The following is a 19,074-nucleotide window of genomic DNA, read 5'->3' on the forward strand; positions in this document are numbered from 1 at the left end:
GTGGGAACAGACTGGTGGAAGATTCAACCACCATGTGACTGTCTGTCTGGGCTGTGAGCAGTGGGAACAGACTGGTGGAAGATTCAACCACCATGTGACTGTCTGTCTGGGCTGTGAGCAGTGGGAACAGACTGGTGGAAGATTCAACCACCATGTGACTGTCTGTCTGGGCTGTGAGCAGTGGGAACAGACTGGTGGAAGATTCAACCACCATGTGACTGTCTGTCTGGGCTGTGAGCAGTGGGAACAGACTGGTGGAAGATTCAACCACCATGTGACTGTCTGTCTGGGCTGTGAGCAGTGGGAACAGACTGGTGGAAGATTCAACCACCATGTGACTGTCTGTCTGGGCTGTGAGCAGTGGGAACAGACTGGTGGAAGATTCAACCACCATGTGACTGTCTGTCTGGGCTGTGAGCAGTGGGAACAGACTGGTGGAAGATTCAACCACCATGTCACTGTCTGTCTGGGCTGTGAGCAGTGGGAACAGACTGGTGGAAGATTCAACCACCATGTGACTGTCTGTCTGGGCTGTGAGCAGTGGGAACAGACTGGTGGAAGATTCAACCACCATGTGACTGTCTGTCTGGGCTGTGAGCAGTGGGAACAGACTGGTGGAAGATTCAACCACCATGTGACTGTCTGTCTGGGCTGTGAGCAGTGGGAACAGACTGGTGGAAGATTCAACCACCATGTGACTGTCTGTCTGGGCTGTGAGCAGTGGGAACAGACTGGTGGAAGATTCAACCACCATGTGACTGTCTGTCTGGGCTGTGAGCAGTGGGAACAGACTGGTGGAAGATTCAACCACCATGTGACTGTCTGTCTGGGCTGTGAGCAGTGGGAACAGACTGGTGGAAGAAGAGGAAGTCAAACAGTTTTTTCTACTTCAAGGCTCCAAACTATTGAAAGGCCCAGATGTATAGAAATAGTCCATGGCAGATTCAGGGTGGGGGTTTATGTCATTATAGCAACGCTGTGAAAAATAGAGTGTCTGGAGTATTTATGTGTCCTTTTATGATGCTACAGAGCATCTCTGTTGTGTAGACTAGCTCTCTCTAACTCTTTCAACAGAATCTAAGAGAAATCCCTATACTCCACACTTGTGTGCTAACGATTCCCACTGCAAACAAAAAATAAACAATTTGTGTGACTAGAAAATAATGCCACGCTCTTGAGAAATGCAACCGATGAGTGTATATCATGTGCATTTATGTAAAACCTATTATCCAATTAACAAGTATAGGAACACACAACGATCCCTCGATTATGGGAATACAAAGGAGAGTAGAGTCATGTACTCTGAAAACAGCTTATGTTGAAAAAATGCAAATAGGGTTAAATGAGTGTCTGGTAATGTGTTTGTGTGTAACCCCATGCTGTAGGGCTAGACTAGAGTACTGACGTCTCTCTCTCTCTCTCTCTCTCTCTCTCTCTCTGTCTCTCTACAGGCATACTTCCGACAGGGTGTTGCCCTTCAGTACCTTGGTCGCCATGCCGACGCGCTGGCCGCCTTTGCCTCGGGGCTGGCCCAAGACCCCAAGAGCCTGCAGCTATTGGTGGGCATGGTGGAGGCTGCCATGAAGTCCCCACTACGAGGTAACGTGTCTCTCACACTGTATGTCTATGTTCTCCTCCCTGCATTTCTAACTGGCGCTACTCTTCCTCCTTCTGTCAGTCAATAAATGTGTCAGTGTGACTCTAGCAGTCTGTCGGGAGTGACTACTGCATATCTTTATATCCATCTGTATTTCCTTGGCAGACTGTCTCCTTGTCTGTCCATCTCAGTGTATTTGTGAAGGAGTCCCCTTGACTGACAGGACTGTTTCACATACTCTAACTACCTGATAAATGTCTTGCCAGTCACGCTGATCAGAAAGATGCTTCTTTATCATAATAATAAGCTTCCAACAATATAGCCCTTGTCTGTGGCTGCCCCTTTTCAAGCCTATTTTCCAAAGCCAAAGTGGACGTATAAGTAGCTTAGTATCCAGGCCAGGGCTTTCAGTAAATTGTGACTTCCCTGCTCCATGATGTGCGTGATATATCAGGAAGCTGCAACGACCTGGCCCTTTGAGGCCCCCTGTCGGGTCCAGATGCATGGGGCCTCCCTCCAAACAAAACTGGAATCCATTTCACTCGTGCAACTGACTGCTGCAGAGGATTTAATAAGCTGCTATCCTAACTCCAACAGAGACTCTGAGTCATCCTGTGCTCTCTCTTTGTCATCACCAAAACCACCAAACTCCTCATATACTATACACATGAATAAATACAAGCCTGTTGTAACAGTTCAACGTTTTACTGGCCTGCACAGGCAGATCACTGGATCCGCATGGCTTTGTTCTGTTATTTTTTGTTCTGTTCAGAGAGGAGTCATTGGGATTTCTCTCAATCCCTGTTAGCAAAAGGCTGTATCTGAATACATGGAAAAAACACAAGCAAAGAGTGAAGAGCTCATCTGAGGTACATTGATTACATAAGCCTTGTCACTGGAAGCGTAACAGTAAAAGGGCTTGGGAGTGGGCCCAGCACCAAACACCAAACACTGTGGACCTGGCTGGGCCTCTCTCAGTAGGAGAGGATAAACTCTTTTTTTCAATCTCTTAATTGTTTACCACATTTCCCATGGTGCCAGGGAATGAAGCAGCTAGCAACGGAGGGAGGGAGACAGTCCAAGGTGTGTTGGAGGGGGGTCTATGTCGGAGGATTAAGAGCAATGATCCTCTCAGATTGACTCCTGACACAGGGGGGATAATCAGCGTTACGCCAGCAAACAGGGGGGATAATCAGCGTTACGCCAGCAAACAGGGGGGATAATCAGCGTTACGCCAGCAAACAGGGGGGATAATCAGCGTTACGCCAGCAAACAGGGGGGATAATCAGTGTTACGCCAGCAAACAGGGGGGATAATCAGCGTTACGCCAGCAAACAGGGGGGATAATCAGCGTTACGCCAGCAAACAGGGGGGATAATCAGCGTTACGCCAGCAAACAGGGGTAGGATAATCAGCGTTACGCCAGCAAACAGGGGGGATAATCAGTGTTACGCCAGCAAACAGGGGGGATAATCAGCGTTACGCCAGCAAACAGGGGGGATAATCAGCGTTACGCCAGCAAACAGGGGGGATAATCAGTGTTACGCCAGCAAACAGGGGGGATAATCAGCGTTACGCCAGCAAACAGGGGGGATAATCAGCGTTACGCCAGCAAACGGGGGATAATCAGCGTTACGCCAGCAAACAGGGGGGATAATCAGCGTTACGCCAGCAAACAGGGGGGATAATCAGCGTTACGCCAGCAAACGGGGGATAATCAGCGTTACGCCAGCAAACAGGGGGGATAATCAGCGTTACGCCAGCAAACAGGGGTAGGATAATCAGCGTTACGCCAGCAAACAGGGGGGATAATCAGCGTTACACAGCCAAAGCCATGTGATAAGGGAAAGGAATGAGAGCGTTGCTTTCTCTCACTGAAGTCAAAGATGGCTGTTTTCCCCCCAGGCCCTCTTATCGGTGGAGTAACACCCCTTCCAGGATTACCTGGTTATTACCAAACCCACCCATTTAATTTCCCCCTCGCTTGGAGTTTGGTGTCGTCAGGGTCTTACTAAATGAACTAAACTCTTTCTCCACCCTGTTGAATTCAGAGTGTAGTAAGGTATAATAAGGAAGATGACTCTCCATACTGATTATAGACAACAACTAGGAGCAGTTCAGTAGCAACGTGTGGTTTTACGTCTCACTTAACCTGCCTTAAGGACATCCACACATCTCTTTACGATCTCTTTACGCTCCAAATTCACTTGAATGTTTTTCCCTACGTGCGTGGTTTTTATTCTGTCATTGGGCATAGCGACACAGATAAAGGTGTGCGCATGCAAACATTGAACGAAGAACACAAATAATTAAAGCAAGAAAACATATTCAAGGCCCTTGTCTTCAAGGAGACCAACAGTGTGTATAATTCCCCTGAAGCTCACTTTATCACCACTATTTGTGTTTACTTGGCTTTAGCATTGCAGTGTTATATTCCCACTGTGGCTTGGCCCAACTTTTCCCCCCACACAATGCATAAAAGAGATTTTCCATGAGTCCAGAGCTGAGCAGCAGACAGTGCTCTCATGTGACTCCTACTGTACTGTCCTCCTTTGTGCTTCTCACAACAAAGCTCTCAAAGGAGGGAAAAGTACTCTCAGAACCCTCTCCAGCTCTCTTCTCTGCCGCCTATGATCATCATGTCAGCTTCGAACTCCTCAGATATCAAGGTTTTGATACATGTTTTTTTCCCACATTGAATATCATTGAGTGAAATTAAAGAGGGGAAACCAGGCCCAGGCAGTAGCCAGTGTTGAGAGCAGATGGGCTTGGTTCGGTTCTGTTTCTGTTTCTCCCATGATCTTGGACCAGCTCTGAAGTTCTCTGAGCGTTGGAGGGGAAAAAATGTCACCATAATTATTATGCATTTTTCCAATTCATTGTTACCAATAGATCACACTATTCATATTATGTCGTCTTGGAAGGAGTGATGCAGATACAGAAATATACTACAGAAGTAGAATATCGTAGTAGAAAAGTAGTATAAATGTAATATATAGTATATATATATATACTGTTTAGTATAGATTATGGAGATGCAGACACAAACAGAAGTACAGGAAGGTGTCAGCCCCTCTCAGCAGTCAGCTCTCTGCCTCCTCACAGTCACAGACCCATAGAACAGAATGGGTGGTGGCGATGGCTCGTGAAATGGGAAGGTGAAATTAGTCATAGTTGTATTCAAAGGCAGGGGAAAACAGAATGAATGTACACTACATGGGTTTGTTATTGTCACCAGCCGCCCAGGGGAAATGGTAAAGGCTGTCAAAGCCTACCCTATACCAGACCCAGGCTGAGACCAAGCCTCCTCTATATGAGGCCAAGCCTGAGAGGAGGAGAAGGAACTTTATATGAATGTACTGTATCTGTTTGTGTACATGTGCATACAGCTAGTACATATTGTATGTAGATGATATTTACTCTATGTTTCTGAAAGGACCGGTTGAGAAAGAAGAAAAACAGAGTTTTAGAGAGAAAGAAAGAAAGAAAGAAAGAAAGAAAGAGAGAGAGAGAGAGAGAGAGAGAGAGCGGCAAACAGAGGGTTCTCATTACTTTTCAGCATGGCTTCCCAGGCAGTGTGTACAGTATGTGTGCAGTGGTGTAAAGTACTTAAGTAAAAATACTTTAAAGTACTACTTAAGTAGTTTTTGGGGGTATCTGTACTTTACTATTTATATTTTTGACAACTTTTACTTTTAATGGTCCATTCACACACTTATCAAGAGAACATTCCCAGGCATCCCTACTGCCTCTGATCTGCTGGACTCACTAAACACACATGCTTCATTTGTAAATTATGTCTGAGTGTTGGAGTGCGCCCCTTACTATCCGTAGATAAAATAAAAACAGAAAATGGTGACGTCTGGTTTGATTATTATAAGGAATTTTTTATTATTTATACTTTTTATACTTTAGTATATTTTAGCAATTACATTTACTTTTGATACTTAAGTATATTTAAAACCAAATACTTTTAGAGTTTTACTTAAGTAGTATTTTACTGGGTGGCTTTTACTTGAGACATTTTCTATTAAGGTCTATTATCTATTATCTTTACTTTTACTCAAGTATGACAATTGGGTACTTTTTCCACCACTGTATGTGTGTGTTTTATATCCTCTTATGGACAGACGTTCCGCTAGCCTCACCAATATCCAATGGTAGCGCCTGGCGCGAAATACGAAAAACCTTAAAATGCTATAATTTCAATTTCTCAAACATATGGCTATTTTACACCATTTGAAAGATAAGACTCTCCTTTAACTAACCACATTGTCCGATTTCAAAAAGGCTTTACAGCAAAACATTAGATTATGTCAGGAGAGTACCCAGCCAGAAATAATCACACACCCATTTTTCAAGCTAGCATTTATGTCACAAAAACCAAAACCACAGCTAAATGCAGCACTAACCTTTGATGATCTTCATCAGATGACACTCCTAGGACATTATGTTATACAATACATGCATGTTTTGTTCAATCAAGTTCATATTTATATCAAAAACCAGCTTTTTACATTAGCATGTTTTGTTCAGAACTAGCATACCCACCGCAAACTTCCGGGGAATTTACTAAATTACTCACGATAAACGTTGACAAAAAACATAACAATTATTTAAAGAATTATAGATACAGAACTCCTTTATGCAATCGCGGTGTCCGATTTTAAAATAGCTTTTCGGTGAAAGCACATTTTGCAATATTCTGAGTACATAGCCCGGCCATCATGGCTAGCTATTTTGACACCCACCAAGTTTGACACTCGCCAAACTCAGATTTACTATAAGAAAAATTGGATTACCTTTGCTGTTCTTCGTCAGAATGCACTCCCAGGACTTCTACTTCAATAACAAATGTTGTTTTGGTTCGAAATAATCCATAGTTATATTGAAATAGCTCCGTTTTGTTCGTGCATTCAGGTAACTATCGGAAGGGTGACGCGCCAGTGCGTTTCGTGACAAATAATGTCAAAATATTCCATTACCGTACTTCGAAGCGTGTCAAACGCTGTTTAAAATAAATGTTTATGCTATTTTTCTCGTAAAATAGCGATAATATTCCAACCGGGAGACGTTGTTTTCGTTCAAACAGTGAAAGAAAAAAATGGAGTCGTCTCGTGCACGCACGCGCCAGTGCATTGTCCTCAGAAGGACCACTCACAAAAACCCCTGCTGTTTTTCGCCCAGAGACTGCAGAGCTATCATTCCACTTTCTGGCGCCTTCCTAGAGCCAATGGAAGCCTTATAAAATGTCACGTTACAGCAGAGATGCTGTATTTTTGATAGAGAGGCTACAGAAGGACAAGAAATGGTCAGACAGGGCACTTCCTGTATGGAATCTTCTCAGGTTTTGGCCTGCCATATGAGTTCTGTTATACTCACAGACACCATTCAAACAGTTTTAGAAACTTTAGAGTGTTTTTTATCAAAATCTACTAATTATATGCATATTCTAGTTTCTGGGCAGGAGTAGTAACCAGATTAAATCGGGTACGTTTTTTATCCGGCCGTGAAATACTGCCCCCTAGCCCCAACAGGATATACATTCAGAGGCCAGTTTATTAGGTACATCACCATCATTCACGAAAATGGTTCGCTCCTACAGACAGTGAGTCACATGGCCATGGCTTGCTATACTGAAGAGAAAAAATACAGACCTTCCATATACCGTAATCTTCAAAAATGTGTGGTTTGATGATTAAATAACAAGAAATCAACTTTCTAGAACATAATAACAATAGACTTCATAAAAAATGCATGACGTGTCACATTGACCCCAATATGCGTCGAGGCGTTCATGTACTGTTCGATTGAATGTTAGACGGGGCAAAACAAGTGGCCTAAGTGACGTTGAGCGTGGTATGATCGTCGGTGCCAGGCGTGCCGGTTCCAGTATCTCAGAAACGGCGGGCCTCCCGGGCTTTTCACGCACAACAGTGTCTAAGGTTTACAAAGAATGGTGCAACAAACCAAAAACATACAGTCAGTGGCAGTCCGTTGATGAGAGGTCGAAGGAGAATGGAAAGAATCATGCAAAATAACAGGCGGGCCACAAACAGGCAAATAACAGAGCAGTACAACAATGGTGTGCAGAACGGCATATCAGAACGCACAACTCGGATCCGGATGGGCTATTGCAGCAGACGACCACACCGGGTTCCACTCCTATCAGCTAAAAACAGGAAGAAGCTGCTCTAGTGGGCACGTGATCACCAACACTGGACAACTGAGGAGTGAAATACATTGCCTGGTCCGGCAAATCCCAGTTCCTCTTTCATCATGCTGATGTCATGGCTGCTGGCAGAGTCAGGGTTTGGCGTAAGCATCGTGCGTGTGTGTGTGTGCGCGTGTGCGTGCGTGTGTGTGTGTGTGTGTGCGCGTGCGCGTGTGTGCGTGCGTGTGCGCGTGCGTGCGTGTCTGTTCCTGCTCATCCTCCTGATGTGTGTGAGACACTGCAGTGCAGGACTATCACTGACGTTGCCCTAACTACCTGTTTATGGATCCAGCAGCCGTGACACTTTTTACTGGTATTTCAATGTTTGATTTATGACACCACTCTGTGTGTCACTTTAAATGCAATTACCAGCTATGAATGGATATGATATGCACATGCCGTCTCTGCCAGCGCTACATTCTTCCAACCCCTGGAAAACAAGTGATGCTCTTGAAAGAGCATCATCAATTCTATTTTTGAGGGCTTGTGTGGAGCCTGGAGACGTGTTTCATATTGTGTGTGTGGTGAATATTAGATTCCAAGTGGGTGGCTTGGTACCAGAATATTCAGGTAGTGTTCATGTGTATTTTGTTATTTGTCCGATGAGTGTCATGGTCTTTAAGTGCATGGGTATTACTGATATAGTAACAGATATAGTACTCCTGACTGCAGGCATGATCTGCCTTGTGCAGGTACAGTACTACAGAAAACCTCTGTGGGAGAGGAGTTGACCTAATTAACTGCAACTCTGCTCACAATATTTGCACAAGGGGCATGAGTATAGTTATTCCCCATCCCCCTTCACATACACACGCTTGCACTCACATACAGTACACACACTCACACATACATAAGATGTCACCCCTGTTCCCCTGTCAGCCCCAGTCTGCTGCCAAGGCTGTAGTCTGCCAGCGGGCTGTCTGTCTGTCTGTCTGGCTGGCTGTCTGGCTGGCTGGCTCAGTAAACAAGAGGGGCTGTGGATCCCAAAAGCCTGCGTGGCCCACCATTGATTTATGTCATTGTGTGCATTTTCAGCCTTCCCAGAGGTCACCTCGTGTGTCTCCTCTCCGCATTCCTCTGCCTCTGTCCCCTGAGTTACCAGCAGCATGTTCGCAATCACTTTTAACACTCAGCGGCCCTCAAAACCCACTCAGGCTTCTCTTCTCTCTCAAAATGCAATATCATTTCAAAGCAGTATAATTTCACTCTGCGTCAGAGGATTTGTAAACACAACGTTTTTATATAGTGGTGTATGAATTTTCCCGAGATTAAATTGTCTATAATAGTTAAACCTGTCAATGGTGTATTCATTTGCTTGTCTTGTTGTGATGTTGTCAGTGAAATCCATGTTCTAAGGACATCAGTCAGACACGCTCGATAAAAGACACATTGATTGCTCTCCCTGAAACACATTAGATGCACTAGGACTGGGATGAGTTCAGATGGAGCTATTGAGATTTATCTTGAAACATATTCAGGTGAACAAATCAACATGGCTAATGTGCAGTCATTTACCCAAGCTGCATACAGTCATTGTTGGTGAGCTATGGAACACCTTGTGTATTCCATGAAACTGAAAGGAATGCAAAAAAGCTATCTGAATGAGTCCAGTTCTTCTCATCATGACCCCACCCCCCCCTCCCTCCACACAGAGTCACTGGAACCCACCTACCAGCAGCTGCAGAAGATGAAACTGGACAAGAGTCCGTTCGTGGTGGTGTCAGTGATTGGTCAAGAGCTGCTGACAGCGGCCCACCATACCGCCTCCGTGGTGGTACTGGAGTCCGCATTAAAGATCGGCACCTGCAGCCTCAAGCTGCGCGGCTCCGTCTTCTCAGCGCTCAGCAGTGCCCACTGGTCCCTGGGCAATACCGAGAAGAGCACCGGATACATGCAGCAAGACCTGGAGGTCTCCAAAACACTAGGTAAGAGACAAGAGTGTGTGTTTATATGTGTGTGTATGTCTGTTGTTATCTGTGTGTATGTGGGTGCCTCTAACTACAGCATATCTGTCCCTGAGTTACTGTGTGTGAGGAAGCCCAGATTGGCTGGACTCTCCTGGCCCCACACAGTTTGACACATGAGTGGGCAGAGCAGAGCAGCATGAGAAAGGGTCTGGAGTGGTGCAGAGCACTGTGGTTATCAGGTAGAGTGCCTGGCTCTGGCCCTGTCTGGGGGGCCTGTCTGTCAGATATAATAAGGCCTCTCCCTCACCCCACTGGGGCCTGGAGATCAGGTCTAGCAGGTCTACCTGTAGTCTGTCTGTTAGTCAGTTAGCTGCTCTCTCTACTGTGGAGCTTTGTCTGTACAGCAGCTTAGAATGCCCAGCGCTCCATTTAAGGACATAATGGGATGTCAGTGTCAAGGAGCTCCATCGCATCACTGCATCACTGCTCTAAGATGGTAGAGGACCGGGACTGCCCTGTGAAGACCCACCCTACACTGAATGACAGCACATTTAGTTGTGACTTTCCCGTTGTACTGTATATACAGTGAGGGAAAAAAGTATTTGATCCCCTGCTGCTTTTGTACGTTTGCCCACTGACAAAGAAATTATCAGTCTATAATTTTAATGGTAGGTTTATTTGAACAGTGAGAGACAGAATAACAACAAAAAAATCCAGAAAAACGCATGTCAAAAATGTTATAAAATACTTTGCATTTTAATGAGGGAATAAGTATTTGACCCCTCTGCAAAACATGACTTGTTTACTTGGTGGCAAAAGCCTTGTTGGCAATCACAGAGGTCAGACGTTTCTTGTAGTTGGCCACCAGGTTTGCACACATCTCAGGAGGAATTTTGTCCCACTCCTCTTTGCAGATCTTCTCCAAGTCATTAAGGTTTCGAGGCTGACGTTTGGCAACTCGAACCTTCAGCTCCCTCCACAGATTTTCTATGGGATTAAGGTCTGGAGACTGGCTAGGCCACTCCAGGACCTTAATGTGCTTCTTCTTGAGCCACTCCTTTGTTGCCTTGGCCGTGTGTTTTGGGTCATTGTCATGCTGGAATACCCATCCACGATCCATTTTCAATGCCCTGGCTGAGGGAAGAAGGTTCTCACCCAAGATTTGACGGTACATGGCCCCGTCCATCGTCCCTTTGATGCAGTGAAGTTGTCCTGTCCCCTTAGCAGAAAAACACCCCCAAAGCACAATGTTTCCACCTCCATGTTTGACGGTGGGGATGGTGTTCTTGGGGTCATAGGCAGCATTCCTCCTCCTCGAAACACGGCGAGTTGAGTTGATGCCAAAGAGCTCCATTTTGGTCTCATCTGACCGCAACACTTTCACCCAGTTGTCCTCGGAATCATTCAGATGTTCTTTGGCAAACTTCAAATGGGCATGTATATGTGCTTTCTTGAGCAGGGGGACCTTGCGGGCGCTGCAGGATTTCAGTCCTTCACGGCGTAGTGTGTTACCAATTGTTTTCTTGGTGACTATGGTCCCAGCTGCCTTGAGATCATTGACAAGATCCTCCCGTGTAGGGCTGATTCCTCACCGTTCTCATGATCATTGCAACTCCACGAGGTGAGATCTTGCATGGAGCCCCAGGCCAAGGGAGATTGACAGTTCTTTTGTGTTTCTTCCATTTGTGAATAATTGCACCAACTGTTGTCACCTTCTCACCAAGCTGCTTGGCGAGGGTCTTGTAGCCCATTCCAGCCTTGTGTAGATCTACAATCTTGTCCCTGACATCCTTGGAGAGCTCTTTGGTCTTGGCCATGGTGGAGAGTTTGGAATCTGATTGATTGATTGCTTCTGTGGACAGGTGTCTTTTATACAGGTAACAAGCTGAGATTAGGAGCACTCCCTTTAAGAGTGTGCTCCTAATCTCAGCTCGTTACCTGTATAAAAGACACCTGGGAGCCAGAAATCGTTCTGATTGAGAGGGGGTCAAATACTTCTTTCCCTCATTAAAATGCAAATGAATTTATAACATTTTTGACATGCGTTTTTCTGGATATTTTTGTTGTTATTCTGTCTCTCACTGTTCAAATAAACCTACTATTAAAATTATAGACTGATCATTTCTTTGTCAGTGGGCAAACGTAAAAAATCAGCAGGGGATCAAATACTTTTTTCCCTCACTGTAACCTGAGTGGTAAACAAACAAGGATACAGATGATTGTATTGAAAGTTAAAAGGTATTGATTATGATCTCAGATGAATTGTATAGAGTACATTGTTTTCTGTCCTGTTCTATCCTGTCCTGGAGTGACCTTCCCTTACTTGTCCTCTCTTCTCTCTGCTCTCCTCATCTCCAGGTGACCAAACAGGTGAATGTCGTGCCCATGGTAACCTGGGCTCAGCATTCTTCTCCAAGGGGAACTACCGCGAGGCCCTGACTAACCATCGCCACCAGCTGGTCCTGGCCATGAAGCTCAAGGACAGGGAGGTAAGAGACTGAGACACACAGGGCCCACAGCCCACTGTGTCCTCTACCTAATACTCCTGGGAGTTTTTGCTGATCTTTTCCAGGTGGTAGTATGTAAGGTAAATCCATCATGTAGTTTTAGGTTATCTTCTGCTATAGAAGGAGGGGTGAGGGCATGTGGGGAATGGATGGCTGGTGTCTTTTCTCTGCTTCCGTTAGTGGTTGTAATAGTGGTGTGTCCTGCAGCTTTCCTCTCCTCTGTCTTGGTTGTTCAGAGGGTGAATCAAGGGTAAGACAGAAAGGCAGGAATGCTCTGCTGCTGGTTCTCCCATCAGAGAGAGAGAAAGAGGGGTGGGAAGTGGGTTAGGAGAACAAATGAAGGTGACGAGGCGAGGGAGAGATAGGTGGAGAGACCAATGGGAGGGTCTTAAGTAACAGCTTGTGCTCCTCGTTATCAATGCAAAACATTTATGCAGATATTATGCATATATTTATCCTGTTCATGTTTCAGTAAAACTGGGGTTTTGGCAATGTATGCTACTTAAGGAATGTAATTTGCACAGATTAAGCTGTTTGGATATGAAATAGAGGGAGAAAGACAAAAACAGAAGGACGAGGGAGAAAAAAACAACAGATGAGGGAAAGAGAAAAAAACAACAGATGAGGAGAGAGAAAAAAACAGATGAGGGAGAGAGAAAAAAACAACAGATGAGGGAGGAAGAAAAAAACAACAGATGAGGGAGGAAGAAAAAAACAACAGATGAGGGAGGGAGAAAAAAACAACAGATGAGGGAGGAAGAAAAAAACAACAGATGAGGGAGGAAGAAAAAAACAACAGATGAGGGAGGAAGAAAAAAAACAACAGATGAGGGAGGGAGAAAAAAACAACAGATGAGGGAGGAAGAAAAAAACAACAGATGAGGGAGGAAGAAAAAAACAACAGATGAGGGAGGAAGAAAAAAACAACAGATGAGGGAGGGAGAAAAAAACAACAGATGAGGGAGGAAGAAAAAAACAACAGATGAGGGAGGGAGAAAAAAACAACAGATGAGGGAGGGAGAAAAAAAACAACAGATGAGGGAGGAAGAAAAAAACAACAGATGAGGGAGAGAGAAAAAAAACAACAGATGAGGGAGGAAGAAAAAAACAACAGATGAGGGAGGAAGAAAAAACAACAGATGACCGAGGAAGAAAAAAAACAACAGAAGGAGAGAGAAAAAAACAACAGATGAGGGAGAGAGAAAAAAACAACAGATGAGGGAGAGAGAAAAAACAACAGATGAGGGAGAGAGAAAAAACAACAGATGAGGGAGAGAGAAAAAACAACAGATGAGGGAAAGAGAAAAACAACAGATGAGGGAGAGAGAAAAAAACAACAGATGAGGGAGGAAGAAAAAAAATAGAGGTAGAGCATGAGGGAAGGTAGACGGAGGAGGAGGGAGGGCCAGAGAGTGAGAAAATGGGCAAGTTTCTTTCTCTCTGTCTGTCTCTGTCTTTCTCTCTCTCTCTTTCTGACCTCTGACCTTGCCTGACCTCTGTGGTGTTTGTGGGGGGTGACAGGAATTTGTTCTTGCACAGTTCCCATCACACAGCTCAGAGAGAAGAATTTCCCTGCTTCCCCCCATACAACCCTGCTTCCCCCCATCCCTCCCTGCTTCCCCATCCCTCCCTGGTTCCCCCCGTATTCCCCTGCTTCCCCCATCCCGCCCCCTTCTTCCCCATCCCTCCCTGCTTCCCCATTTCCCCCTGCTTCCCCCATTTCCCCCTGCTTCCCCCATCCCTCCCTGCTTCCCCCATCCCCCTTGCTTCCCCATTCCACCCTGCTTCCCCATCCCTCCCTGCTTCCTACATCCCTCCCTGCTTCCCCATCCCTCCCTGCTTCCACCATCCCTCCCTGCTTCCCCCATCCCTCCCTGCTTCCCCATCCCTCCCTGCTTCCACCATCCCTCCCTGCTTCCCCCATCCCTCCCTGTTTCCCCCATCCCTCCCTGCTTCCCCATCCCTCCCAGCTTCCCCCATCCCTCCCTCCTTTCCCCATCCCTTCCTGCTTCCCCATCCCTCCCTGCTTACCACATCCTTCCCTGCTTCCACCATCCCTCCCTGCTTCCACCATCCCTCCCTGCTTCCCCCATTCCTCCCTGCTTCCCCCAATCCCTCCCTGCTTCCCCCATATCTCCCTGCTTCCAACATTCTCCCTGCTTCCCCATCCCTCCCTGCTTCCACCATCCGTCCCTGCTTCCCCCATCCCTCCCTGCTTCCACCATCCGTCCCTGCTTCCCCCATTCCTCCCTGCTTCCCCCATCCCTCCCTGCTTCCCCCATCCCTCCCTGCTTCCACCATCCCTGCCTGCTTCCCCCATCCCTCCCTGCTTCCCCCCATACAACCCTGCTTCCCCCCATCACTCCCTGCTTCCCCATCCCTCCCTGGTTCCCCCCGTCCCCCCCCTGCTTCCCCCATCCCTCCCTGCTTCCCCCATCCCTCCCTGCTTCCCCCATCCCTCCCTTCTTCCCCATTCCACCCTGCTTCCCAATCCCTCCCTGCTTCCCCCATTCCTCCCTGCATCCCCCATCCCTCCCTGCTTCCCCATCCCTCCCTGCTTCCCCCATCCCTCCCTGCTTCCCCCAGCCCTCCCTGATTCCCCCATCCCTCCCTGCTTCCCCATCTCTCCCAGCTTCCCCCAACCCTCCCTCCTTTCCTCATCCCTTCCTGCTTCCCCCATCCCTCCCTGCTTCCACCATCCCTCCCTGCTTCCCCCATTCCTCCCTGCTTCCCCCATCCCCCCTGCTTCCCCCATCCCTCCCTGCTTCCAACATTCTCCCTGCTTCCCCATCCCTCCCTGCTTCCACCATCCGTCCCTGCTTCCCCCATCCCACCCTGCTTCCACCATCCCGCCCTGCTTCCCCCATCCTTCCCTGCTTCCCCATCCCTCCCTCCTTCCCCTATCCCTCCCTCCTTCCCCCATCCCTCCCTGCTTCCCCCATCCCTCCCTGCTTCCCCCATCCCTCCCTGCTTCCCCATTCCTCCCTGCTTGCCCCAGCCCTCCCTGCTTCCCCCATCCCTCCCTGCTTCCCCCAACCCTCCCTCCTTTCCATCATCCCTTCCTGCTTCCCCCATCCCTCCCTGCTTCCCACATCCCTCCCTGCTTCCACCATCCCTCCCTGCTTCCCCATTCCTCCCTGCTTCCCCCATCCCTCCCTGCTTCCCCCATCCCTCCCTGCTTCCAACATTCTCCCTGCTTCCCCATCCCTCCCTGCTTCCACCATCTGTCCCTGCTTCCCCCATTCCACCCTGCTTCCCCCATCCCTCCCTGCTTCCCCCATCCCTCCCTGCTTCCACCATCCCTCCCTGCTTCCCCCATCCCTCCCTGCTTCCCCATCCCTCCCTCCTTCCCCTATCCCTCCCTCCTTCCCCATTCCTCCCTGCTTGCCCCATCCCTCCCTGCTTCCCCCATCCCTCCCTGCTTCCCCATTCCTCCCTGCTTGCCCCATCCCTCCCTGCTTCCCCCATCCCTCCCTGATTCCCCCATCCCACTCTGCTTCCACCATCCCTCCCTGCTTCCCCCATCCTTCCCTGCTTCCCCATCCCTCCCTCCTTCCCCTATCCCTCCCTCCTTCCCCCTTCCCTCCCTGCTTCCCCCATCCCTCCCTGCTTCCCCCATCCCTCCCTGCTTCCCCATTCCTCCCTGCTTGCCCCATCCCTCCCTGCTTCCCCCAACCCTCCCTCCTTTCCTCATCCCTTCCTGCTTCCCACATCCCTCCCTGCTTCCACCATCCCTCCCTGCTTCCCCCATTCCTCCCTGCTTCCCCCATCCCTCCCTGCTTCCCCCATCCCTCCCTGCTTCCAACAATCTCCCTGCTTCCCCATCCCTCCCTGCTTCCACCATCTGTCCCTGCTTCCCCCATTCCACCCTGCTTCCCCCATCCCTCCCTGCTTCCCCCAACCCTCCCTGCTTCCACCATCCCACCCTGCTTCCCCCAACCCTCCCTGCTTCCACCATCCCTCCCTGCTTGTGGTATGTGGATGTACTGTGGGGTTGTGTTAGAGAGGGGGAGAGAAATGAAAGGAAACAGAGAATGGGGTGGGTGGTTTAAAAGGCGAAGGGCAAAGCTACAGCTAACAGCCAGAGGCTCCCTCACATTTCTCACACAAATACCTCCAGATAGATAGACCCAGAGGTGTCGGTATGAGACCACAGCCATCAGTAGGCCTATACCTATGCCTGTCATGCACACAGGTTAAGTTACAGCAGTGTTAGGGTGAGGTGTATTTAAAGCTGCAATCCATAGCGGTGAAACTGCCACGTCAATACTACAATAAAACCCCATTTCTTCCCCTCAGACGTCATTGCGCGTGCGGTAGAACAGCAGAGTATGTACCCAAAACATGTTTGACCACGATGCTGGATGCTGATTTCCTTCAAACAGAAACTATAAGAAATGCACCTGTGGCAGCCAGTGATGCTGTTTCGCCTATCATGGATCTTAGCTTCAAAGGAAAACTCCACCACAAAAACCATCTGTTGGTATTTGTTTCATTAGTCCATTGTTGATATAGTCTCAACATGTTTTGCATGTCAGCAATCAAGTTTTCAAGATATGTAACTTTCAGAATACAGAAATCATCCACATATGATGCATTTTACATCATACAGTGTGAGCGCCATACGTGGAAGATTTCTGTATTCTGAAACACATAGCCCTCCGAGTAAGTATTGTATTAGTAATTATACTCTTTACTTTACCCCAGTGCAGGTAGTGTTCCCCAGAGTAGGTGGTTTTCTCACATACACATTATACTGCTATTCTACTGTATTACTCCAGTATTGCTATAGTACTACTACTACTAGCCTTTACCCAGTACAATGCAGTGTCATGCAGCCTGGCCTGGCTGTGGCTGTGATGGGGCAGCAGAGAGAGACAGAAGACAGAGATGTTCCTGAGAGCATTCTCCATAAATCACTAGCAGTAATTGGATCCTGTTTTTATCAGTAGAGTAGCGCACCACCTCTCTTTCATCTCCTAATGCTCTGCCCTGACCGGACGCTGCTGCTGCTGCCAGACTGATGGTCCTCATGTCTACTACCTGGTCACTGGCCTTAATCATACATAATGCTTCTGACCACTGTGCCAGCCATTATGACTTATTCACTTTCCACTTACTCTACCGTATGATTGTGACCAAAGTCCCTGTTGTCTGCAAGCTTGTACAGCTTTCCTATATTTTGAAATGATTACTGCTCTTTAAGATGGAAAATCTTGAAGGGAATTATGGTATAATTGGCTTTGTGGATGTTCTGTGTGGTTGTGTTAGAGAGGGGCAGAGAAATGGAAGGAAACAGAGTGGGATGGGTGGTTTAAAAGGCGAGGGGGAAAGCTGCTAGTGTTCTCAGTGAGAGGAGAGGGGGAAAGCTGCTAGTGTTCTCAGTGAGAGGAGAAGGGGAAAGCTGCTAGTGTTCTCAGTGAGAGGAGAAGGGGAAAGCTGCTAGTGTTCTCAGTGAGAGGAGAGGGGGAAAGCTGCTAGTGTTCTCAGTGAGAGGAGAGGGGGAAAGCTGCTAGTGTTCTCAGTGAGAGGAGAGGGGGAAAGCTGCTAGTGTTCTCAGTGAGAGCAGAGGGGGAAAGCTGCTAGTGTTCTCAGTGAGAGGAGAGGGGGAAAGCTGCTAGTGTTCTCAGTGAGAGGAGAGGGGGAAAGCTGCTAGTGTTCTCAGTGAGAGGAGAGGGGGAAAGCTGCTAGTGTTCTCAGTGAGAGGAGAGGGGGAAAGCTGCTAGTGTTCTCAGTGAGAGGAGAGGGGGAAAGCTGCTAGTGTTCTCAGTGAGAGGAGAGGGGGAAAGCTGCTAGTGTTCTCAGTGAGAGGAGAGGGGGAAAGCTGCTAGTGTTCTCAGTGAGAGGAGAGGGGGAAAGCTGCTAGTGTTCTCAGTGAGAGGAGAGGGGGAAAGCTGCTAGTGTTCTCAGTGAGAGGAGAGGGGGAACCTGGAAATGGCTCCTGGAGTGCAGCGTTTTGTCATCCGCGACCGTGACTCGCTCTGAGCTGTAGTGCAAGCCAGTGAGGTTACACTGACCACAGAGTTTGGGTTTTTCTTAACTCGCAGCCTTTGGAAATATCTTTAGCAGATTTTCAGCTGTCAGGTATTCTGGAGATATAACATAAACACACTCTCTCCTCCATCCAGCCATATGTGGCCCTGCCAAGTCCTTCCATACAGTAGGTTAATGTGGCCCCACCTTGTCTACTCTGTCTCTTCATAGCAACTGTCTAACTGAACAGCTTCATGTTATTCTCCTGACACACTCTGATGGTAAAACTCTCCTCTCCTCTCCTCTCCTCTCCTCTCCTCTCCTCTCCTCTCCTCTCCTCTCCTCTCCTCTCCTCTCCTCTCCTCTCCTCTCCTGTGTTTGCATGTGACGTCCTAGTCTTAAATAGTAGTGTTGGCTTGAGCGAGGTAACCCCTAATTTGGGGTGTGAGTATTTAGGAGAAACTGAGGCGGGCTGGCGACGGTACACTCTGTAATTACGTTACCCTGTGATGTTAAAACGAGATTATGCTGCTGCTCTGCTGCTGGCTCCCCCAACGGCAATGGAAATCATAAACACAGCAAAAGAGGTTAGGTAGGGGAGAGCAATGTTTTGTTTTCCATTGGGGTCTACAGTTTCTAGCTGTCTCCCTATAGAAGTCCTCCCACCTCTATCTGCCTGTTTGTCTACTCTTTGTCTTTTCCTTTGCTTGATCTGCTAAAAGGAATTCCTACAAACTAACTTAACCCATTACTTTCTAGGTGACATGGATCATCTATGCCCTCCCACTGTCCAGCTGGCTTAATGGGAATTTAGGGAAGGGTTATGGGAGAGGGGAGAAAGGAGAGGGGAGAGGAGAGAGGAGAGGAGAGGGGAGA

At 47.8% G+C, this 19,074-nt stretch overlaps 1 protein-coding gene across 1 annotated transcript in view; it reads left to right on the forward strand.

Annotated features, from left to right (window-relative positions):
* Positions 1–19,074, forward strand: part of LOC115164498 (tetratricopeptide repeat protein 28) — a 342,021-nt gene that overhangs the window by 232,991 nt on the left and 89,956 nt on the right. Inside the window, exons 3-5 of the mRNA XM_029717042.1 lie at positions 1,452–1,599; positions 9,464–9,736; positions 12,077–12,207. Of these exons, the coding sequence (XP_029572902.1) occupies positions 1,452–1,599; positions 9,464–9,736; positions 12,077–12,207 (552 nt within the window). The remainder of the gene's footprint in view (positions 1–1,451; positions 1,600–9,463; positions 9,737–12,076; positions 12,208–19,074) is intronic.

Source organism: Salmo trutta, chromosome 27 (assembly GCF_901001165.1).
Source record: "Salmo trutta chromosome 27, fSalTru1.1, whole genome shotgun sequence".
In the NCBI taxonomy this organism is placed as follows: Eukaryota; Metazoa; Chordata; class Actinopteri; order Salmoniformes; family Salmonidae; genus Salmo; species Salmo trutta.